The sequence below is a fragment of the Dermacentor andersoni genome, chromosome 6, assembly GCF_023375885.2.
Source record: "Dermacentor andersoni chromosome 6, qqDerAnde1_hic_scaffold, whole genome shotgun sequence".
Taxonomy (NCBI): domain Eukaryota; kingdom Metazoa; phylum Arthropoda; class Arachnida; order Ixodida; family Ixodidae; genus Dermacentor; species Dermacentor andersoni.
In genome coordinates, this window is record NC_092819.1 from 76,403,298 (window position 1) to 76,428,741 (window position 25,444).

A 25,444-nucleotide genomic window follows, 5' to 3' on the forward strand; every position below is an offset into this window, starting at 1 on the left:
TAGTGTTTGCACTGGTTCATTTCATCTTGTCTGAAGCCTCTGGTGTGTCGTATTTTAAATCATGCAAAAAAGAACAAAGACAGAAAGGGGGCTGGAAAAACGCCAAAGATAGCACAAAAATTTCTCAGAGTCAATAGTTATCATTACTGATGGCTGCCATGCGGGGCTACAAAACTTCACCACAGGAAACTTTGAAATACAATGAGCGTAAAAAGAGAGGAAAAGAGGGAGATTCGCCGGCATATAGGCCGGCCGACTTCCTTGTGCTGGAGAAGACTTTGAGGCGCTCAGTGTCTGCGCCTAGTTGGCGCAAGTCCGTCAGCCTGCACGTGGTGTCACAAGAATGCAGCACAGCAAACTTTCAGATTGAGAGCAAGATGAGAGGTAAACAAAGGGAGGTTCGTAGGTGCATAGACCGGTTGACAACCATGTGGTGGAACAACCAAGCAACCAAGGTGCGTAGTAACTGCGTCAAGCTAGCGCAAGTCTGCAGCGCGCTGCTGGCGCGGGAATTGTTGAGTAAGAGTACCTAGGTCTGCGGTAGCATGTGTAAGACAAACCTCAAAGTGCTATCGCTAGTTATCTTCAGCAACAGCCTCTATCCGGAAAACCTTTTTTTTAACTTTTATTTTTTACGATTCGCTGCGCTTTTGTGCTCTTTATAATATACTTGTACATTGCATTTTAACATTGCGCGCGTGTTTCGATCGCTTTTTTGCAGGAAGAGGAGAGACCATTTCAACTTCTTCAAGAAATTGGGAATACCAGGGCCGACACCAAACATCTTTTTTGGCAACATATTGGAAATGTACAGAAAAGTAAGTTGCAGGTATTTTTGTGGCTAACGAAATATGAAGTCGCAAGTTAATTTGCATAAATCCGCTGACAGAGTTTTTGCATCTAAACGAGGCCCCAGGAGCGCGGGACCAGTGGGAGAATAACGATCGTTCTTTAACATCCGAAACTATACCAGCTGCCATCTCGGAGGCTACAGTTTAATAGAGGTGCCACATTTAGCATGCTGAATAAAAAGCACAATTTAGATTTGAACTTGCAGCAGCTTTGAGTCGCACTTGTTGACATTAAGACAGCGAACGATGATTCTGATGCGAAAGGTTTGGAAAAGCCTGAAAGAAAAAAAATTGCCCGTAAGAGTAACACCAGGTAATCCAGGATTGGTAGAGAAAAGCGAAGGCAGAGTTCGCCCATACGACGACAAATGTTCACAATTTCGAACCCATGGCAAGCTACAGCAAGCTTGGCCGTATCTACTTTTCACAGATTTTTTTTTTCTTTTACGGTATAAGTACCAAAGAACAAGAAGGAGGAAAAGTTTCTAAGAAATATTTATATATCGATGAGATTGCCTTTGTCTAATGTTGAAAAATATGCAATAGCAATACTGGTATTTCAGCAGATCTTTTGTAAGGAGTCAGCTGAGAGTACGCAGGGTTAACATATAGCACATGAACTGGTCGCATGGGAGCATGCTTGGAAAAGTTTTAACAGAGGGAAGTTGCCATCTTGCCCTTAAAAAGACAAATAATTTCGAGAAGGCGGCTCAACAATGGCGACGGAAGAACGTAGGGGGCAGTCGCCAAGAAAATATAAACGAAAATGAAAACATTTAAAAGCTGTGCCAGAGTTTGTGCAAACTGAAGGCAAACTGGACGGCCGAGTACAGTAAAGCGCTGATTCAACGAGTAAATTCACCTGAAATTGAAATACTTACTACGAAGAAACCAAACATTCGTGCAAGTAGCTGAAGTGACGATGTTGAGTCGAGCAAGTCGATTGGCGATGGATAGCACAAAAGGTAACCGTTTGATAGTTAATGCCATGTCGCACACTCAACACAGACAACACATCATTTAGCCTGTTTCTGTACTCATGTCCTTTCATCATCTTTCTGTAGCACGATAGTGGCGCCTCCCTTCTTCACCTCGACTAACCAGCACGCAAGCCTCGTCAGTGTTCTGATCTCAAGAGAGTAAAACAGTTTGCCAAGAAGCACATCGTAGGAGCAGTCAAGAACGAGAACGTTGCAGTCGAGATCTGCTGACAAACGGTTCGGCTACCAATGACTTAACGAAAAACGGACGGGAGACGAGCGCGAGGTGAAGTCACTGAAGATTGAACTTCACTGGCCGAAAAAATAAAAGAGGGCTATGTAAAAGGGGGCAGTAAGGCACCTCGGCGTTAAACTCAAGGTTTCGGGGTTGAGGAAGGATATCAAAGCTGTAGGGTAAGTCCGACGCGTGTGAACAACGGCCACCCAACAGCTGACGAAAGATTCTCGCCGTAGATAGCTCCTGTGTTCATGGAGTAATCCTGGATCAAGTGACCTGTACCCTTCTTCAACTCCTGTCTGGGGCGTTTAGATATTTGTTGTCTGTTTCCTTCTACCTCTGTGTCTTGTGTTGTCTTCAGGCTGATTAATAAGTGTGAAATGTTTGTTGTTCGCTTTAAACAGGAAGGCACCTTGTATTTGCTATATTCTTTTTTTTTTTTACAGTCGCCAGCCAAAGCTTATCGTGAATGGATCGACAAGTACGGCGATGTTGTTGGGTAAGACAGTTGATGTTTCTCCAGATATACTTCATTCCTAATATTTTCGCTGCTTCAGTAAGAATAGTTGATCTGGTTGCAAAATTTTAGATGGTGCAATGTATGGGATGAACGCCTTTGTAGCCAAGCACGTATTGAAAGATAGCTTGGCTGTTATTAAAATTTGCACGTTCAAACGTCGTTACAAGCGCGTAAGTTTAAGCGCAGCAGAGACGCACCAAATCCTACGTACATCGAAATATCAGAACGTGCAATCGCTAACAGCCGCTCTAGTTGACCGATGCCATTAAACACAAAGTTCATAAAGCGTACTTTGTCGCATGACTTTTTCTCTCAAAAAAGAAAACAAAACAGATATCATCAGAAAGATTCCTCTATCGCTCCCAAAATACCGGCAATATATATATATATATATATATAGATATATATATCCTTGAGCGTAAGGTAACCGAAAAAGTTAGGTGTTGTCCCTCTTTGATCCGTGATTCGGCGTCTGCTATATTACAACTAATAATGTTTAGTACAGTCAAGGGCAACATGAACGTTTCTATATTTTCTAGGGTCGTATATAAACGTTCTTGTAAAGCGTGTCTTCTTTTTCATAAAGATGACATCGGCGTGGTGCCCGTCTATAAGTCCCTCATTAATGTTGCCGATTGCTGGTCGCGTTTATAATATCCACGGCAATCTTTCCCCCAATTAGCAGCGAAATTCTGCACCGAGAAGGCTCTATCTCATACTTCAAAGTTAATTTCGCTAATAAGTTTGTTCACGAACTTCCCCGCCACGTAGAGCACTTCGTTATTGTTGCGTAGGAGCCTTCATGCAAGCACTTGAATGTAAGTTACCTAGTGCTGGCAAGGTGGTTGTACCTGCTACCTCAGTATTTGTCACTTCGTGAGGTGACGAGTCTGGTACTTGCGACCTCGTTTGAAGCTGCATGCAAACGAGATACTTTGAACGTCGATGTAAACATCTTCACAAGACCTCGGCGTCAGTGCGGCCTGTGGTGAGCGTATTTTCCGCGGCTATTACTGCGATAGCAATTACATGGGCACTCCAGGCGCATTTCTGCGGTCCGCGTCGCCTTGCTGTTCCGTATAAAGTCCAAGGGCGATAACAGCGTCGCCGCGCGGCCTACGCTGTATGTGCGAGTAAAAGCTTGCGAGGGGAGCCAACGATCGCAGCTCAATCTCGCCCGCACGAAAGGGAGGAGAGCGGGAGGAAGCGCGCCGTCTTCCGTCGCGCGCGAGCAACTCAGCGTTGCGAGGCACCGGAGGGGAAGGGGGCGGGCGTTCTACTCCGGCTGCAACTGTGTACGCGGCGGCTGCGCGCAGTCGCGCGGCCGTATCTTGAGAGCGATCTGCGTTGGGGGCAGAGTGTAGGTGCGTCGACGGCTCGTAGTTTAATACGTGCTATGTGTTCGCGGCGCTCAGCTTGCGTTGAAGCGATACACAGCACGAAGGTCGCTTCACTCGCTGTTGCTGCCACGCTTGCTCACGCCAGCGTTCCGACAGCGAGTGTCCGCGGTCATCGAGTGCGATGTGTTCATGTTTGCTGTGCGCGCTGACACAATGTTTGTTAATTTTGTCATCTAGCGACTGCTTACAAGTTGATACGGCCGATAAGAGCACTATCCTTACTTAGTATGGCTGTCTGCTAATTTGCTCTCTCAACCGATGCTTCGCCTTTCGGCCGAAACTGCCACTTTTCTTTCCCAGGTACTTCAACGGACACCGGCCGGTCATTCTTACGGCAGACTTGGAACTTCTAAAGAAGGTTCAGATCAAGGATTTCCACGACTTCCCCGACAGAAGCGTGAGTCATCGGTTCTGGCGAACATACTGTTATGAAATAACAAATGGGCGAAAACTCGTTCGTAAGAACCTTTCGGCATTGGCAGGCGCATTTGCTCTATACAATTATTTTTCGGAAAGTGCTGCTGCCCCAAGTCCTCGCGAACAGTCACAGTACAGACTGTGTGGTACAGCGAGAAGCGGGACAGGGGACGCAGGAAAAAACGAGGACAAGCGCTTACTGCTCACTGAAATTTTACTGCCTCATACAAGGCGTTACAGATAAAAAACAGAGCGAAAACGACATAAAAATGTATATGCAAAAAAACGATAAATATGAAAAAAGGAAAGATAAAAAACATTATAAAGACATACATTTTAACGTCGTTCTCGCGCTGTTTTCTCTATATAACACCATGTATCAGGCAATAAAATATCAGTTGTCAGTAAGCGCTTGTCCTCGCTTTTTTCCTATGTCCCCTGTACCGCTTCGCGCTGTACCATAAAGTGTAAAATTTAAAACCAATTAGCCAAAACCATTACCCTTCTAAGTCACAGTAGACTTTGCAAGCGCCCACACCAATGCACGTTTGTCCTATAGACGTCTGCTGCGAACATCTAGACTATCGATGACTAGCGATCCGCCAGGACAGTCAACGTCTGTCGACCACTCGCATGCGGCGTCCAGATAGCGCGTTTTCAAAATGCGCTTCCTATCGTAGTTGTGCCATCCACTCAGGTTTTGCATCTGTAAATGTAGCCAGCGTGCCAGCATGTACGTTGTCAGGACCTGCGGGGAATCACTCGATTGCAGGATTTACCAAAAATTGCGTATACGCTCTTATGTGACTTTCGGCAACTAGCATTATCGCACAATTCTGCAGAATATGCCACTTCTACACACGCGTATACTGACAGGCCGGAGTCCTCAACTACCTCCGACACGGCATTCATAATACCAAGTGTAGCAATTAGTAAATGCCCTCGACCACCAAACTACATCAACGGCGGCGGAAGTTGTAGCCATCCGTGATGCTTTTTTTTTCATATCGATGTCATCATATCATATCATGTCATGTCATTCATGTCAGATTCATATCATGTCATGTCATATCATGTCTGAAATCTGGACGGAACTTTGTGGCACAACACCAACACTAGAAAGTGATACACTAGGTCCTTAAACGAAAATCCAACTGTCTCCTTGCTGAAGGCGTGGTAATAATTACACGATTTCGCCCGACAATTCTCCGCCGTATCGCTTTTCAGCAAATTGAAGGGCTGGGCACTGGTGATGAAGACGGAAACAAACTCGCCACTGAGGAGGCAAAGATGGGCCACAATATAGCTACGGAAGTATTCATGCCCTTTTGTCATCCAGGCGAAAAGCTCTATTTTATACCCAACTGCGCTAAAAGGCGGAGGCATACTGGGCGCCGCCGAGTCACCGTAGTCGCCGCCGTCGTGACCTTGATGCGAGATACAACTCAAGTTATTGCGCACTATAACGACAAGTGCCGCGTGCCTGACTCATAGGTTACGACTATGGGAAGAGAGGGGGGGGGGGGGGTTCATCGGCGCTACCTGCACCTCATCGACCGCGCCGACAGATCGGACTGAGAAGAGTGCAATATACCTGAGTCTAGGACGCGTGTTGTTCATCTGCCCGCAGAATAACGGGGAAAGACAATCACTGGCAGAGCTTTTGTCAAAGCTCATCAACATTTGTCTGAAAAAGTCCGCCTGGGATCTTGGTTGCGCATATATATATATATATATATATATATATATATATATATATATATATATCAGATTAAATTCTTACGCTTATTTCGTTCAACACTGTTCCTTTCATTTCTTGAACCCTCATGTCACACGAGTCATCTTCGATCCTATACAGAGTGGGTATATAGACTCATTCGCATTAACAAACAAGATAGCAAGAAAAGCAGGGTGGTGACCAGCATCGCACCTAAAGTGCTACCGTAAATATCAATTCTCTTGCGTAATAGTCCGATGAATCCTGAGAAATCTTTTTTCATCTTCTGTCTGCCGTTGGTTTCCCAAATAAAACAGCACTAACACGTGCAACCACAAAGGAACAAGGACGAGACACAAGCGAGACACAAGTGCCGTTGGCCCAAGTCATGCAAATCAAGAAAGTCTCTATTACAATGTGTTTAAATGCGACATCGCGAGGTGTCAAGAGGCGTTGCCATCGCGCTGCTTTTAATCACTTCCACAGGCCACCTGCAGCACAGTAAGACGCCAACAGCTTTTGCATGTGCTTCCCGCATTCCCTAAAAACGATAATACGGAGGAAATACCTAATCACTATGGCACTAAACGTCGATGCCTGTATTGCGCCCCATTCATTCCCCTTAATAGCAGACCTACGTTTGCGTTATATTTCTCAAGGCAATTGTCGATGCGGAAACGAGAACAAGCATGCAGCTGTGCGCCTCTTCTAAGTGGCCTCCACTGTGCGCCGGATACGTGCGCTCGATGCTGCATTTCCTGCACTGCGACAAGCGCGCACCTCGTCAAGGGAACTCGTAAAGCAACTTGATTATTGTTTTATTTTTCTACGCTCGACAGGAGAGCAACAGAGAGAAAGAGAAAATTGTAAATGAAAGACAGGGAGCTGAACCAGGACTGAGCCCGGTTGGCTACCCCACACTTGGGGAAGGGAAAAGGCCAGGGACAGATTAAGAGAAGAAAAGAAAGTCCGCTGTGGATATCGCCGACGTGGTAACAGTTTTCTACTCTATGTCACCGACGGTCGCTCAGTCCGAATCACAGACGGTCACTCAATCCGGTAGCTTTCAAAAATCGCAGCAGTGCTTTTTTGGTCTTTGTAGCTGCGATATGCGTGGCCGTGGTCCTAAGATACTATTCAAGATGAACGGTTTTCTATCTACAACTGATTTAGAGCTGTACAGAGGTCATGTGTTTCATTTTCCAAAGATGGGAAGTAGCACAGTAGGTGTTCTGTAGTCTCCTCGACAGCATAGGCATTGCACTCGGCGCTATCAGCCATTCCAATCAAGCACGTATATGCGTTGGTGAATGCAGCACCCAAGCGTAAGCGGCGCAGCATTGTTTCCTCACTTCGCGGAATCCCAAGTAACATCCGCAGTTGCATAGAAAAGAGGAGAGAATGCAGTCTATGCAAGGTAAATTCAGGTCTGCTCCACTTCTCCAATGCCATACGGTGCGCTAGCTTGCTTAAGTGTTGTACTGCGTCAGTCCTCAATAAAGGTGCAGAAACAAGCTTTGCTCCTTTCTTTCCTTTCCTAGCAACTTCGTCGGCGAGGTCGTTGCCGGAGATACCGCAATGACCCGGTAGCCATTGAAGCACGACGTAGTGTCCTTTCGCGATCATATAATGGTGCGTTTGTCGTATCTCCGACACGAGTTGTTCACAAGACGCGCGACGAAGAGCTGACAAGAGACCAAAGACCAAGATAAGGGAGCACAGAAATAAGTGGCAGAGTGTATCGGGCGACGGTTTTCTTTTCATTGCAAAACGTGTACACGTCGGCAATGTCGTCCACTTCTAGAAGATACCACTATTATAGGTAGAGATAAGCTCGAGTGTGTAAGATTAATAATACAAACGGAGCAAATCCTCTTGGCCGCTGATCAATGAATCAGCAAACCCTCACTATCATTGTCCGCGAGGGAGTTAGATTATTTGCACGTCGCATGAAAAGTCACCGCATTTGCAATATGTCATTTAGATATTTTAGTGTTTTCCTGATGTGCCTTCTTTAGATTGTTTTTATGCCGTCATGTAACTGCAACTTCATGGTTGATATTGCTATGCGCGTGGTCATTTGGGCATATAAATACGACCGATCGCGGAGGTAAATTTTTGCTGTTGATAGTTAGCGCTTGTCTTCGTTTCTTCTTGTGTTCTTGTTTTGTTGCGCTATCCAGATACCTTTCCATGATGACCGACCAACAAGCCCATATCACCACCCTCGTTTACAAGAGACATTGTAGGGCCGCCCACCAATTAGTCGGTTGGTTGTTAATATTGTGTGCGATGCTCCCGAAATGCGAAGGTTGTGGGATCATTCCCTACGTGCGGCAAGTTGTTTTTTTATGCACTTTCATTTCCATTAATTTATCGTTTCTTTATTTCATTTATTAAGCACAAGTAATTTCCCCGATGCTGTCCTTGGTGTCAGTGTTTGTTGGCTTCTTATGATATGACTAATAAAAATCGGGCCCCTCGGTTAACCCAATTTCTTCTCGTTTATTTCATAACAAGGTTCTCCGATCCGGCAACATTGATGCCTTCAGGTAGCATGTGGGGTTTTACTGACCGGTTGCCTTCACTCAAAATGATTACATTCTCGTGACACCTGTGGCAGAAAGGATGTTCTACGTCCGTCGCCAAGGCCTGTTAGTGGTGGCGCTGGCTAACACTCCAAGGGTTCTACTAGGAAACATAAATACCCAAGAAAGTGGATGGGGAAACGGCGCCTTCTTCCGGGTCAAGGAACATATAAACCTTGTCCGGCAAGGCCGCCTTCTCTTCCATCTGCCTCCACTAAGACCATGCATGTCATCGAAAAGAAAATTGGCTTCAAACCATGCCGTGGAGGTGGTTGGCCAACTAAGGTGTGGTATCACTTGATCCGCTAGATGAGTAGAGCAGTGTGGCGTAGCCTTGAACTGGGTGCTGTAGAGCCTGAGCACGACGCGGCTGTGCATATTTACTAATATTTTTCATTTCGATGCTCACCGTTTTCGCGCTGCTCTTCAAGCCTCCTAACCGTGCGTGACTTGCTTTGGTAAGTAACCACTGCGTCCTACCTTGCCTGAGCATGACGTCGTTGTCCATATTGACGTTGCTGTTCCCGTCGCCACTCATCGTGTTCACGCTGCTCTTTTGGAGTCATATCTATGCGTGCCTTTCCATGGGGCTATCAGAACACAAAGTAAATCCGTTGCAAAGTAGGTTCTTCTCCTACATATGAAAGTGTATATATGTCACTCCCTGCTTCGTATACTACAGTTGCCGCTTCCCGGGAACTGCACCTTGTGCAACCGCAATATTTACCGGGAAACGCTTACGGCGAACACTATGGGCGAAGGCGAGCTTTCTGGTTCTTTTTTTTTCCCGCACAGCCAGAGCTGCCGCTGCTGTGGATGCGCGGAGGCGAGCGCCATATGATGGTGCTGCAAGTAACCTAGCGGCGCACGCGGCGCGTTCCACCCGCTGTGACTGGCTGAGTTCTTGTCCACAGAAACGACAAATGCATTGGGACGTAGAGGTTCCCATCTTCGCTAGAAAAGGCGGCCATGCCATTGATGCTACATCAAGTGAGGTGTGGCCAGCGCTACCGAATACATGCCAAACATCAGAGCCACAGCACATGACTCGCCAACAAAAGTTCAATGTCGCTGCATTCGACCACATGTGAGACAAGCATTAACAAGTGGTTGCTAGGCTAAAGTCTCCCACAAATATCATGCGTCTGCTACTGACAAACATGGTATACTCGGGCTGCTCGTAACGCACTGGAAGTAATGGGCACGTTGACTCCAGTGCATTAAAGCTTCGCATAACACCATGGCCAACTCCTCGCTTCTCTTCCGCAATGAAATCAAGAAAGCGTCTCCATTCCAGTGGAAGGTTCGGGGCATCATATCTAGAATTTCATATTTTTTCAACACTTTGTCTTCGTAAACAGTTTTCCCATCCTTGTGATTTGTCAACCAAAGGTTCAGAATGCCATCCGCATTTCTGGCTAGGAGGCATTCATGCCCTCTACTTTTGGTCATGTGAGCACGGTCATTGTATATGTAAGATGTGAACCGACGTGCGTATTTCGCCCAGTTCCGCCCCACGACGACAACCAGTACGTTTGTTTAATTGCAAAAACGAAGGAGCTTGTTTTTACTCTTGTCGCTGTCTACGTTGCTTCTCTGATTCGCCTCGACTCCAAACTACTGCACGACATGTTTGTCTTTATTATTAAAATGAAAATAAAAGAAAGAGACGTAGTCACCTTATAATGGTGACGGCTACTCCTTTTCTCATATTATCATCGACATCCGGCCCTTCGATTCTCACCGAAGATTTTAATGCTCACCATCCACTTTGGGGGAGTTTAAAGATGGGCTGCAGGGGAAGGAGACTAGCATCGTTTACCATGCAGCACGATCTTTATTGCCTCAACAATGGTAGTCCGAGATATTTACGAAGGCTTACTAGAGCAGCTGCCTAGATTTGACCCTGCTCTCTCGGAGTCTTGAAAGAAACGTGCAATGGTTCCCAGACATCGAATCACATGAAAGTGACCTTATTCGCACATATCTGAGCATCCAGGGACTATTTAAGTACTCCTCTGACTCTCCAACGAACTGACTGTCCAGCGTTTCGGTTACTCATGGAGGAAGTATGTTAGGAAGGAAACCCTTCTAGCCTGGAACGCGAAATTCAAAAATCCATGCAAGTGGTTACGCGAGGTTTTCAGCCTTTCCCGAAATATGAAGAATTTGAAGCTGAACTGCAGTGACTACGAGCAATTCGCGGGCGGGCTGAAAAAAGATACAAGCGAACTAAACCCATCCACGATCTCAGAGAGGCAAGGCGGATGCAAAAGAAGATGCGCCACAATCTCAAAGATGGAAACGATGCTGTGAGTCGTTGGATCCATGTCCGCGCTGATCTCAGATACGGAGAACCGCGCGTGGACTTCGCGTATCACCGCAACAGTGTGTTATTTTCAAATACCTTGCTCTGTAACAAAGTCCACGAGAGATTGAGATTGCTGGGGAATTTCGCTCATGACTTCCCGGCTTGCATCCCCAACGCGCACTTACGCCATGTGCCACTCCTTAGTCTCGGGATTCCTGTATGAATGTAATGTTTTCGTTGGAGGACCCTGAAGTGGCGTTGGCGAAGTTCACGCGTTCTTCTTCACCTGGGCAATCTAGGCAGAAAGCACGACTCATGCTGATAAACAATTGACAACGAGTCTTGGTGCAGCGGCTTGGTTCCGCGTAAATGGAGATGCAGCCGCTTGGTACTATTTCTCAAATCTGGTATATCACCGCTAGATTTGTGGTTGTACCAACATATCACTCTGTCCAGTTGCGTAGAAAAAATGTTTTCACACACCTGAAACGGTACCTGGTAAATTACAACGTGTACCCAGATGCTATGGCTGGCTTCCGGCGTGGACGCTCATCCATAGATAATGTGATTGATTTGGTCACGTTTGTTCAACATCAAAAACATCTGAAACAACGCACGGCGGCATTGTTCCTTGACGTCAAAGGCGCCAACGACAATGTAGCATACTGTGTCATTATAGAGGCTCTGACTGAAGCCGTAATCAGTGGCCGCACTCTACACTGGCTGTGCAGTTATCTGACCGACAGACATTTATTCGTGAAGACCGAGGATAGCGCCACGACTCAGCGCCAAACATTCCGTGGAGTGCCGCCAGGCTGGGAGTTGAACCCGACACTATTTAACCTTGTGCTTGTTGGCTTTCTCCGATGCTTGCGCAACACAGTTCTAGAATTCAATCAATGTCGAGGACATCTGCACCTGCGAGTCTGCTGTAACATGACTGCAGGTACGAGCATGGATACAGAAGGGAACTACGTTAACATCGTTGTACTTGCGAAAAGAGAATTTAGAGCGGCCTTCAGAGAACTGCTGCCTTGTTGAACTCACTCGGAAGGCAATGAGACCTTAGTCTGTAAATATCAATGAGCAAGCAATTCAAAACGCACGGAAACACCGCTTTTTAGGGTTAATTATCGACCGCGACCTATCATGCAGCCCGCACGTTTCATACCTAAATAAGGGGTTAAACACTCCCTCAAACTTCTGGGCGGAAAGTCATGGGGCACATCGGTGTGGTCAGGGCTGCAGGTTTGCAATCTCTTGTTTCTCGGTTTCGCAAGATACAGCCTCCCTGTGCTAGGCAGCATCTGCAAAGCAAACCTGCGTGCACTCCAGGGACTACAAGCTCAAGCCTTCACGAAGCGTCTCGGTCTGCCAAAGTGCGCGACTTCAGTGGCAACAATTGTAATTGCGCAAGAACACCCAATATCAACGTACATAGCCACCGACGCTCTTAGGGTGCATATTCGGCACGTTGCCCGACTACCTTCTCACCATCTCGCCGCTTTACCCGCATAAAGGCCACACACTACTTTCAGTAGTGTAACTGTTGCCAACCATTTCCATAGAACTACGTGCTTGAAATGAGACTATACCCACCTTTATGGTGTCTGCTCAAATGTGAAATATGCGTCACCATCCCAGGATTCCCGAAGAAAGCGAACATGCAATCGTTTGCCCTGAAAAAGGCCTCATTAGGACTTTTACATGGTTCGCAGTGGTCGCGTACATATTTACATCGATGAATCACTCACACCTATAATTTCCGCAGCCGCGGTGGTGATTCCAGCAAGATCCGTCAAAATACAACTAAAGAGATTTATCATAACCGACAGCTGCTGAACTGGCAGCCCTCCGTGCGGCTGTTCATTTCATTCAGAAGGAACCACCCCATCCATGGTCAATCTCCTGTGATTCCAAGGCAGCCCTCCAGAGTTTACTCTCAGTGCTGCATGGTCGAACACATGAGCAGCTCGTCGCAGAGATCACACAAGTCCACCATCGAATATTTCATCACGAAGGACACGATATAATACATCAATGGTCACCTAGTCACTGTGGCACACATGTCAATGATCAAGCGTACCCAGCTGCCCGATCTGCCCATGACAGCGTCAACTGCGCTGCCATTTCTCTTTCGAGAGCCGACACAGCCAAAAACTTTCCGCGCTTGCACGTAACTGAGCATTGGTGTTGTGGCATTAAACCAACTTCACAAGTGCACGCCTTCATACCTTAGACCCCAATTTACCGCTCCGAATTTACCGCTCCTTCGAGTCCGTGTATGGCTTGGAGTAGCATCTTCAAATGCGTACTCCTTTCTTATTGGAAGCCTAACAGGCCACATTATGACTTCTGCGTGTGCAACGAAAGAATCGCGCACCTTCCTTGTGAGTGCGTTCGTTTCAACCCGCAAAGAACAGCCCTCTCAGATACGTTAAACCAACTGGACGAACTCTCCCTTACGTTGAACAACATTCTTGGAAACTGGCCTAGACGACTATCAGCGCGGCCACTATGAAGGCGCTGCTGCTGCGTTATTTAAAAGACACCAGACTGTGCGTCAAGTTGTGACTGTGCACTGTATGACGTAGAATCTCTTCGTGGCACGTTGACACTGTGTAACTCTACGTAACGTATTAGCAGATTGTGACAGCGCCCACGGAAACAGTTCTGTATTGTGTGTGTCTTTTCTTGTATTTTTTATTGCGATAGCAAGTATGTGGACAATCTAGGCGCATTTCTGCCGACGCCGTCGCCGCGGCTGTGATGTGATAACATCGTAACCGCGCACCGTATGTTGTATGTGCGAGTGAAAGCTTGCGATGGTGTGCCGACGACGGCGGCGGCTCAATCTCGCGCGCGCGAGGGAGGAAAGCGGAGAGAAAGCGCGCTGTCTTCCGTCGCACGGAAGACAGCGTGCGACGGAAGACGCCTGCTTCTACTAAGGCGCCTGCTGCGTATGGCGTGGCCGCGCGGACCCTATCTTGAAAGCGAACTGCGATGAGTACAGATTCTAAGTGCGCGGACGGCTCGAAGGTTGTGTGTGCGCTGTGTTCGCGACGCTTAGTTAACGCTGAAGCGAGAGGCAGCATGAAGGGTCAATTCGCTGGCTGCTGCTGCCGCGCTTCCTCACTCCAACGTTTTGACAACGAGTTTCCACTGTCATCGAGTGAGATGTGTTCATGTTTGCTTGCGCGCCTGTGACACCATGCTTGTTCATTTATTTCGTAAGCGAATCTTTATAAGTTTATACGGTCGATAACATTACTACCATGACTTCGTGCAGCTGTCTACTAATTTGCTATCGCAATCGACGCTTCGCCTTTCGGGTGCGACTGCGACTTCTTTTGTCTAATCTATTGCATCCATTTCCCCTTTCCCTGGTACAGGGTAGCCAATCGGAGCTATTCTCTGGTTTACTTCCCTGTCTTTCCTTTTCTATTTCTCCCTCTAAACCATGAGTCTGGCAAGACTGAAAAAACAAGCCACTCCATTGCGTAAATTGTTTCAACCTCAACATCACATCGGATTGGCTTGATCGCATGACTAACATCGAGAAGGGGGTCGAACAAATAAGCGGCGTAAAGTACATTTCGACACTTGATCTAGATATAGGTACTGACATGTGAAAATGGCAGTCACTCCGTGGCATTTATCTTTCACTTCGGTATTCTCAAGCCACTTGCGTTCACACACTCCTCAGGAATATGCTGCCACGACTTTCCGACGTGGGCCTCATTGTAAACGCCAAAAAATTCACCTCCGGTTCATCGCAGGTAACCTAAGATACGTAGATCGGGAGCGAAGAGTCCTTCAGTGCTTAAAATGGGGCCATTTTTAAGCTTCCTTAAGCCGCGAAGAAAGCGATCGGATAATTTCTGGAACACTTGAGATATTACGACTGTTATTTTGCTCTGATTTAGAGCCCCGTTGACAGAAGCGCTCCTGAAGGAGGAGTCACAAGAACTGCACTGAGATGGAGCAAAGGAAAACGCCGTGTCATGACTTGAAAGGGGTCCCGGTCCCCTTGGCAGTGCCTCGGATGCCTGATTGTACTAAGACGTTTATTCTAAAGTGCGACGCCAGCGTCAGAGAAATGGGAATTCCGCGGACGGAGCAGAACACTCCGTCGCACTAACAAGAACGACAGAAGTGGAGGCCGTCCGCTCATTTGTCAGCGTCAGACCTTCAAATATAATCAGCCCCTGGCTCTGAAAACTTTTTGGAAGGAGTCTGTTAGGAAAAGACAAATGCTGGTGTTTCCACTTTCGTTGCGGTATGCATAATGAAGGCATGGCCACTCAACCTCGCACTCTCTAATGAGAGAACGTGAGAGCGCGGAGCCATGGCTCGCGTGTCTCCCTGTAGAGAGATAAAGTTATAGTGCTACGGCAAGATATTCCTTATGTCACCCTAATAAACAAATCTTACTATCCTAATTTATCATTTTTTGACAAGCGATTTATTTATTCACCCATGCATGTTCTTTTCGCAGCTCTTGGTTCTAGAAAAACGACCAGGTGGGCCCATAGAGAAAAGCCTTATCCAGCTCACTTCGACTCGTTGGAAAGAAGTGCGCAGCGTCTTGACACCGTCATTCACGAGCAACAAGCTTAAACTCGTGAGTACTTGACTCTACCCGTCATTGCCGCAGCTGCCTTGCACGATTTCTGTATGAGTGCACCGCTGCGCAAGAAAATGCCTGGTGATGTGCGAAAGCTTTCTGAAGACTATGTAAAGACGCGTCGCGGTTTTCAGCTCTGGAAGATAAGGGCCTTGGGTGGCCAATATGGTGCTTCATGAAGACATGGAAGACTTAGAGCATAGCAAGGACAAACTCGCGCAAACAAGTCCCTGAACAACACAAGGCGTAGACACGGGCGGCATCAGTGGTAGCGATGTGTTGTGAGGCTGTAGTTAGGGGCCAAAGCTTTCATGTCTCTTATTGCAGTGGTTGAACACACTTCGCTTATCAGTCGGCGTAAACGTGTTAGTGTCGACACAATTTTCACGAAGCCGTCTTTTTATTTTTTTTATCCGCCCTTTAAAAAAAGGTCTTGTGCTATACAGTAACTGTTCTACTGCGTTATGATCCACAATTGAGCGACAAGATATCGCCATCAACACAGCTACTCCCCGATAAGCCCATTGGATTTTCAGTTTATGTCAACACAGGTATATCTGAAACATGATAAATTAGAATCATGAGCTATACTCCTCTTTATCTCTGAGATGAGACATTAGCAGTGCTTTGCGGACGCAAAAAGGAGCGATGTCGAAACAAGTTAGCCGGGAAAAAAAAAAGCTTGTGAACGGGAACGCAACTACAAATGCCGACTAAAGATAACTCAGAAACGTCCGTTCTTTTTTGGAGCTTTTTTATGACGAGCAAGCATATCGTTCTCCAAAGGTCGTGAAAGTTCGACCGTGGGAATCAAAAGAAGCGAGAAAGGCAGGGATGTCTACCGGAACAAAAAATGCAGTGTACCACGTCAAACTGCGTGCGGGAACATATTCATAGAAATATGCAAATGAAAGAGAATAACACAAGCACGGCCGTCGACACCAATCAGTGTACCGACGTAAGACAAGCTCTGTCTTACACAGCCGATCCGTACTAAACAATTTATCTAATTATTTCGTCCTTAAGACATGCAACAGCGGCTACGATACCTTCTGCTGCTATGACTGCGATAAGGTTGACGCGCCTGAATTATCAGTTCTTAAAGAAAGCGTTACCGTGACTTTGCAGATGCGTTCCCTAGCTCACTAGAAAAGAGGGCGATATCGAAGTTTCTGCATTCGAAGCATAGAACACAATTGCAGGCAACACGTTTAATGACTTCGCGCCGAGGGATAACACTTTCCGTGAGAGGTACTTTATAGATTTGTCACTCCACTGTAAGAGCATAACTGCACTCGTCTTACGTGGGCACCAAAACATTTGCTACACACCCTGTGTCCACCACTGCAGATGTCTCCGGGAGTCATCTCAGCAGTGGAGAAGCTGGTGACGAAGATCGACCGCAAGGCAAATACGGGAGAGGAGTTCGATGCGGCCGACATGTACGCTGCACTCGCCCTAGACGTGATCTGCAAAAGCGCCATGGGCATCGACTACAACCTGCAGGACCATCCGAGGCACAGTTTTCTTCTCTGCTGCCGCATGCTGTTCGGATGCGCCTTCAACGCCTTGGCCGTGCTGTTCAGTAAGTAGACAAACCGAGGGCTTCATGGCCACGTTGCGCATGCATTTCCACGGGTCACTGAAGCTTGGCAACTATAGGCTTGTCAAGCTGCGTCGTGCACATAAGTAACAGGCACATCAGAGCTTGTAACATTGTTGACCAGCGCAAGAAGGACGTCGGACGGACCACAAAAAGCACAGATGAGACAACGCTAGTCTTGAGACAATACTGACTTGCTCAAAAAAGTCGCAGTTTCGCCCGAAAGGCGACGCATCGATTGCGATAGCAAATCAGTAGACAGCCATACAAAGTAAGGATAGTAGTATTATCCGCCGTGTAAACTTGCAAACATTCGATTACTAACTAAATTAACAAACATGGTGTCAGCGCGCACAGGCAAGCATAAGCGCATCACACTCGATGACCGCGGACACCCCTCAAAACGCTGGCGTGAAGAAGTGCGGCAGCAGCAGTGAAAAAAACGACCTTCGTGTTGTCTATCGCTTCAACGCAAACTGAACGGCGAGATCACAGCACACACAAAGGTACGAGCCTTCGTCCCAAAGCAGATCGCTTTTATGATAAAGCTGTGTCACCGCGTGCGGCCGCGCCATATGCAGTTGCTGCCGAAGTAAAACAACCCCCTCTCACTCGTGCCATGCGCGCGACGGAAGACGGCGCGTTTCCTTTCCGCTTTCCTCTCTTGCGTGCGCGAGATTGAGCCGCGTTCGTCGGCCCATCTTCACATGATTTCACTTGCACATATAGCATATACGGCGCGCGGCGACGGTGTTATCGACCTTAGACTTTATGCGGAACATTACGGCGTCGGCGACGGCAAGAATGCGCCTAGAGTGTCCTTATGATTGTTATCGCAATAAAAGGTGTCGTACAACCACGAGAATCACACCGGACACAACGCTATAGGGGCACATCAGAAATGTGCGGCTTCCTCGCTTTGGAAGCACTTTTATATAATTTGATTTCACATGTCGATATCATCATAACTACCATTAAACTAGGACAGTTCTCAAATTTCAGCGACCATAATAATCCGTGACCGCTACGCAAACGTGCACTATCCCGACTGATGTTTACAAAGTTCTGGGCAGTCGTCTATATTCGAACGACCGGACACTTATCGAAGAATGTGCATGTACGGAACAAACGAAAACTCCGTAAGCTCAAGAGAGGGAGCTATAAATAGACCCAACCATGACATCATTTTTCTCCCGTTTACAGCTGCATTCCCGGGTTCATTCGACGTGCTAGAAAACATCAATTTCCGCCTCCTGCGCTATCAGAACAACGGCGTTCACCCATTCGAAGAGGTGCAGGGAAAGTGCAAGCGAATTGTGCAACAGCGACAAGTGGACTCCTCGGTAAGTTTGCGGGCAGGTCTGAGGCGCTGGCCAATTCGCCACGCCTCATAAGTACACTTTCCATGCATAGCTTACAGTCTGCTAAACCACATCATAGAATTATTTGAAGCGCGAATGATTTCAAGCACATTCGTTGCCCTGTTCTCAAAAGGAGGCGTGGTTAGCAAAACAGACAAGCGCAATATGGCAGTCACCGCTCGTTGTACCCTTAAATGTTGTGTCGATAGTAGTGTAAATTATTACAGTTCGATGGGCTTCCCCTGTCATGTAGTCATTAAGATGTCGTCAGTTACTTGCCTTGCCTTGCAAATCTCTACGCTGTCATTACGTTTCATAAGCCTTAGCAAATTGGCAGTGCCTTATAGACCATCAATGGTGACTTTGAGAGCGGGAATGATTCATAATCGGAGATCGACTCGATACGGCCAAAGGATGTCCTAATATGGCCTATAGTCACTATAATACGATATCACCTGAAGAGTCGCAGCGCAATTATGTTTGTCGTATTTTCACACGGTTTTTTTTCGTTTTTTTTTTACTTTCCTTACTCCATGCCATTAGGACATCAGACGAGACAGTTCTGCCGAGGCTTCTTAGCGTGGCAATGTTGCCTTGCCTGTCACATATATGGTAGACTGTCGGCTTTTAACGACCGGTTCCTCATCACCACCTAAATTACACTGCTACAAAACTGCGGAAAGCATATACTATCATGACAGTAAACAAAAATAATAAGCGCTTTTCCCACTCACTTAATCGTAATCCGACGCGGTGGCTCACGTGCTATGAAGCTTTGCTGCTGGAGCACGAGGAATAGCGCTTGATTACCGACCGCAAGGACACTCGTGAGTCGAGCTTCGAGCTATCGTTAAAGAGCCTAGCGTGCTCAAGATTATTTTGCTGCTTTCCATTACGGCGTGTGTCAAGAAAGAGGACAAAAAGAAAGAAAGGTAGGGAGGTCCACAAGACGCGTGACTAATTAGCTACCCTACGTAGGAAGGAAGGGGTTAAGTGATTCAACGAAAGAATGAATGACAGGAGAAGGAGAAAGAAAGGCTCCAGCAATACGAAGACGTGCAGCTATCTATTACGCCCGCTATCCGTCACTGAGGCTGATAGATTTCATAACATATTGCTACGCCTGCGTCGCTTTCTAAGCCTGCGAAACGTGGGGCCATGGTTAAAGAATCTTTTTCTCTGAAGACGGTTTATAATGTAGTCAGTTTAACGCACTCCGGCGAATATCCCTTTTTTTGACGTTGTAACAATTACAAAAACAACTCATGTTCAATCGTCTCTTCACAGATGCACGAGTCATAGATGGGCGTTTTCGACGTTGGGAAATATCTGTCAGAACGCCTGCGCTCTTTGGAATGTTAAGCCCATTTTTCAATATATTTATTTATTTATTTATTTATTTATTTATTTGCTTATTTTATCTCCAGCATATCACGAAAACTTGTTTCCCTCTCTCTGTCTTACCTATTTTAGAATTCTTTTTTTTTCTTAAGTTGGCAATTTGCTACAGGCAATGTTAGCTTGGACGCTGAACCGAAACTAAGCTCTGGTCAGAATCCCAACGCATGGAACTTTACCGTTACGCATACTTCAAAGTGCCGTTGTTATCATACCTCCAGACGCGCTTAGGAACAAGCTGAAAACATCGGTTCTTTTTGCGTTTAAAACGTACACACTAGACTAGCATGTCAGATTTTCGTGGCTTCATTCCAATTTGTAAGCGCTTGCGTATAATTTGCGTAGTGTCCGGACGCCCGTATGCGAATATTAATAAGCACACGTGTGGCATAAGAGGACGCTACAGTCCTGGAGCCAACCTCTAGGCCATGCTGAGAACAAATTCTCGCTTCATGTATGGGCACTGACCGCATGACCGATGAACTGAACTCTAAATAGAGCATGTATGGAAATTTCTGTGATGTTTTAGCTCTCTTGGAATGGACACTTTGCGAGACACCTGTGTTAATTAAATCGAACACTCTTCTGGATGCTAAAATTTAGCACAAATAAAGCAGGAGTGATAGCAAAATGAATACGAATACGACGCAAATATAATTAGTATGGTCTCAGAATTCGCCGAAACAATTTTCTGGTAGTACGCTGGTTATACAACCTTTGGAACATTTCAATAAAACAAAAATGATTGACATTGGCTTCTAGCACTAGCAGGCTTCTAGCACTAGACACTAGCAGAATGGAATCGAGTCGGACCATTTGATGCATCACTGTTGCCGGATCTCTGGTGAGAAACGTCACATGACGCCCGGTATTCGCTTGTATTATCAGTTTTTCTCTGTCGAAGAACTCACGACAAACACAACCTGCGACGAGAGCAGAGATGTTCACGAAGATTTGCTAATCGAAGCTTCGAACAGCTCTTTTCTTTTCTGCATCAGGTTTCCAGAACCCCGAAACCTTTTTCTACGTTTACAAACAGACAGCGGACCTAATTTTCCGAAACGTATGACCTGGGATGGAAAGATGTTTTGAGTGAATAAGGGCAGCGTACCATATGGTCAGCCAGTAGCGCAAGCACGTCGACCGTGGTCATGATGTTTACGTGGCGTACGCATACATGCATATGAAACACATGATACATGCATTCACGCACACACACCCACACCCACACGCACACACACCTACACCTACACACACACACACACACACACACACACGCACATACATACATACATACATACATACATACATACATAAATACATACATACATACATACATACATACATACATACATACATACAGTGAACTAATCACATTCAATAACTTCTTAAATACAAACTTTACGACACATGTTTACCATGTAAGGTTGAAGGAAATTGTCATAAAAGTGTAGTACCGCACGTCTCGATTTCGAAATTTCCGTGCAGACCGACGTAACTGACATGAAATTACTCGTCCAAATTGCCTGTTTGCGCACGCGGAACCGTGAAGTGCCGGCTCGCGGTACAACTCGCTGGTGACGTAGTTGGGTGGCGTAAAACAAAGCTTCGCCATACCGCACGATAAGGCGTTACGTATCGCCCCCGCTGCTGAAGCGACTGTGCGTCCAACGGGGAGTTGCGCCACTCCGAATCCGCTTGTGGGACGAAGTGCGACAGCAGCTTCATTTTGCGCAACGCTTTTACGTCCGCTTTCATGTCACCCACAGGGGTCGGACCGAGAACCGCACTTCGCGGCGCCGCGTGCCTAATCGCGTCGACTGAAAGAAAAAAAAAACAACTTTTGACGTCAGTTATTTCGGTCTACACGAACTTATTGAAACACGAAAGCCTGTAACTTGAAGTTTATAACGACTTCGTTCAACTTGTCATTATTAAATGTGCCGTAAAGCTTGTAATTCGCGAGATAATTATAGGGATTAAGTTGATTGGGAAATAAAATGTTTTTTCTCTTCTTGAAAAATAATGTCTGCCAGCGCAGAAATTTCGTCTGCTGTGACGTAATCCGATTTAAACCTGTGGACTTTTTTTTTAAGTGTTCGACATAAGGAAATGCAACTGTGAAATGAAACGCCTGTTCATACTTGCTTCGTAGCATATTCCGCTGACGTACAGCAATGTGCGTGTATACGTTGTTGATGACGTACACAATACTATAAAGTTAAAGTGGCCGACAAAATTTGCAGCATCCGGTGCTAAAAAGTACCTTGTGTTTCACATCTTTCCCAAAAGCTGCGCCGAAAGGACCTGCTGCAGCTGATGATCGATGCGAAGGATTCGCGCGTCGACCTGGGTACGGTAACCAACACTCAACTCACCGCTGGCGAACAGAACGACCAAGAATTGCCCAACGGAGCTCCAAAGCGTGAGTTTTTTTTTTTACAGTAACTGTATTTACGTCACTGTATCACTTTCCACTTTTCTCGAGGGCATTCTTCGCTCGTACATTTGTACACAATAAGCGATGGACAGGGAATTTAAGTCATCGACATTCCGTGTCATAGCGGCATCACTACAGTTATCCGAATGACAAGAATGACAAGCAGGATTATGTTGTATTAAAATATATTTCTTGTCGCTAGGTTGCTAGATAAAAAAAGCGATGATAAAATACTGTTCCCCTTGTTGTGTATCTTACTTCTTCCTTTGAAGGCCCTTGATCTGTCCTCGTAATTAGAAAATTGGCTGCATGTATACAGACAGTACACTCCACTCTTAAAGGAACCATAACATTAATATTCCAACAAACATAACTTGATATTATTAAACCTATTGAGATTATGTTGAGGAGAAGGTGCTTCGAGGGACGCGTTAGGTAAACCCATATTGGTATAAATTATTGCCGAGGCGTTCGGGTCAAATCTGTGTTGCAATCAACCTCGAAATATTTCGCTGCATCCTTTAACAATGGACCGCACTGTATATAGTTTAGGTGATTTGAAGGTCTGGTATCTGGTATCCAACTGGACTATAAGCCAGTGGCCTGGCCCGCCCAGTGACCCGTTGAATAAATCTTGTTGCAAAATAATGTTACACCTGGATGAAGTAACTTGCGTTCCCTGCGCCTGATAGTTTCATAACGTTCTGAAGTGCTTTGAAAGGCGCCTCCGTGTTTGGCACTCTGAAACGGAACTCTCAAAACGCACTCAGCTTGGCGTAATATGACGTGCTGCCTGCGGTGCTATTTCTATTCGCATATACGTTAAGTGCGCCTAATTATAGATTTTGTACGAATCCAATGTTTATACGGCTGTAACTAAAAGGTTTACTCATCATGTGTCATGTTTCTGTTATTTTTCTTTATTTGCACTATAAGTACTATTTTGCATAATATGCGTAAGTTAGGTCATAAACGTCAGAAAATGCTTATTGCATGCTGTGCGTCACTGTCTACAACACTGAGCTGCGGACCACGTCAAACTTTAATTACCTTTTTGCCCATGGTACTCGACATCAGCTGTATTTAAATAGGGTTAATTAGGTAAATCGGCATCCGAAAGAGAGCGCCACGATGTGCGCCAGTTTTTATGGAGATGCGCGTGGCCTTCTCTCCGTTTGCTCTCCTTGGTATCTCTGCAGTTCCATCTAACTTTGAGGTCCCGTCTTCGCGCAGGGTATAGCCAAGCGCACGTCCGCCTTGTAACCTGATTTCCACCCTCACTCATTCTTCCGCTTTAGAGAGAAAAAAGTACCCCGTACACTGCAGCATAGTCTGCAGCCGTCCCCAATCAACACCACCTAGATAGCACAAGGCCTCTTTACTCCGATCCATGACGTCACGCTACCTGGCCCCAAATTTGCATTGACAAGGCTGGCGTGATGCAAGTGGTGACGTCAAAATCACTGTTACCTAGTCGGGAGCGTCCCCATTAGATTCTGTGGCAGTCGGGCCAGGTAGCATGACGTCATGGATCGGAGTGGAAAGGCCTTGTGCTATCTAGGTGGTGTTGCCACAATCCGTCGCGGTCGCAAAAAGAAGCCAAAACGAAGGCTGGCGCTGCCGTCACTCGCCTGTCACTGAGCTGCCTGGCCGAGTATTTGCAGTGGCAGTCGTTCCTAAGCATGCTCTAGTCCATTCCGTCACTTCAGTTTGACATTAACAAAATTTGGCTCCTAAAGACCAAAGAAGGAAGAATCCCGTCCCGTATGCACGTCCCAGTCTTATCGATTCGCAGCCCTGTATAAGCATATACATTTAGCCTGAAGTAGCTAGGTCTAGCAATAACTTGTAATTATTTCTTACCATAGCTCTGAAACTAATCAAAATTTTGGCGCATGTTTCGCGCACATAACGAGACTATTAGACACCTCTAACTTATGTTTCTGAACCAAGCGAGCGACACCCTTCAATTACCATGCGTGTCCTCAAGGTTCTCGCGCTGTCTTCTGAAAGCCGTAAACAATATTTGCTGCGAAGCAAGATTTCTGGTCAACTGCAGTTTGCTGACTTTGTGAGTGCTTCGCCATTCACAGCAGCACAGTTGAATCTGATTGGTTCTCTGGCTTCTCGCAGGTTGAGGTTGAATTTTTCGCAACAATCCGTCTCATAACCTACCTTCCCCCCACCCCTGCTCTTGTTATAAAGCAAATAATCACGCGCGTGCTCTCGTGATCATTTTTATTTGCCTGCTGCCGAAGGAGTCCTGATTACGATGCGTTGAAATCGTCAGGCACATTATCGCCCCAATACGGCGTTGTGGTCTTCTCGTGCGCGCAGACGCTGCCACCGGAAAACTGCCCACCATCAACAAGGCTGTCCTGGACGATGACGACATCACGCAAAATGCGTTCGTCGTGCTCGTTGCGGGGTGAGGTGCATCACTTCAACTTACCACAAACCCTAAGGACAACAAGTGCTTAGCGATATGCATCGTGGTAGCATAACTAGCGTGAGACGTCAAGATTGAAGAATAATACCCCTGCCACACGGGAAGATTTAATGACATTCGAATCGAATGGCAGTCGCATATAATCCCGCTACGGAGATTTACACGGGAAAATTTTATGTCATTCGAATGGAATGACATATGTCATCGAATGAGTTTGGGGAACTCATTCGCATTCGATTTCGAACCGAATGGATACTCTTGACCCCATATGGAGAACAGCGACACGCAACGCGAAAAAATAATGCGCGCATCAGCAAAGACACAAGATATTTTTTAGACTTACGAAAAGGAATAACTATTTTTGCCGCAATAATATTTTCACCACGGGCTGTGCTCAAGCGCTATTCTCTGCATCAGGAGTCTGTTGCGGTGGTCGGCCATGTTGGATGTGTTGATCGAAGGGCTTTTAGTTGTGAATAATTGGCGTCAAAATATTTTCGTCCGTTTTAAACGTACTCGCAAAAGTTCTTAAACGCGTTTAATA

General features: G+C 46.3%; 1 protein-coding gene across 2 annotated transcripts in view; it reads left to right on the forward strand.

Moving 5' to 3' along the window:
• The first annotated feature begins 727 nt into the window (after positions 1-727).
• Positions 728-25,444, forward strand: part of LOC126522973 (thromboxane-A synthase-like) — a 34,133-nt gene continuing 9,416 nt past the window's right edge. The window contains exons 1-8 of one of the 2 annotated variants that reach the window (XM_055066637.2): positions 728-818; positions 2,516-2,568; positions 4,290-4,386; positions 15,521-15,646; positions 17,000-17,234; positions 18,456-18,595; positions 22,304-22,436; positions 24,789-24,879. In XM_055066637.2, coding sequence (XP_054922612.2) covers positions 807-818; positions 2,516-2,568; positions 4,290-4,386; positions 15,521-15,646; positions 17,000-17,234; positions 18,456-18,595; positions 22,304-22,436; positions 24,789-24,879 — 887 coding nt within the window. In that variant the 5' untranslated portion in view covers positions 728-806. Of the gene's footprint in view, positions 819-2,218; positions 2,569-4,289; positions 4,387-15,520; positions 15,647-16,999; positions 17,235-18,455; positions 18,596-22,303; positions 22,437-24,788; positions 24,880-25,444 lie in introns of those variants that run through there. The other variant, XM_072288768.1, reaches the window with a different exon arrangement.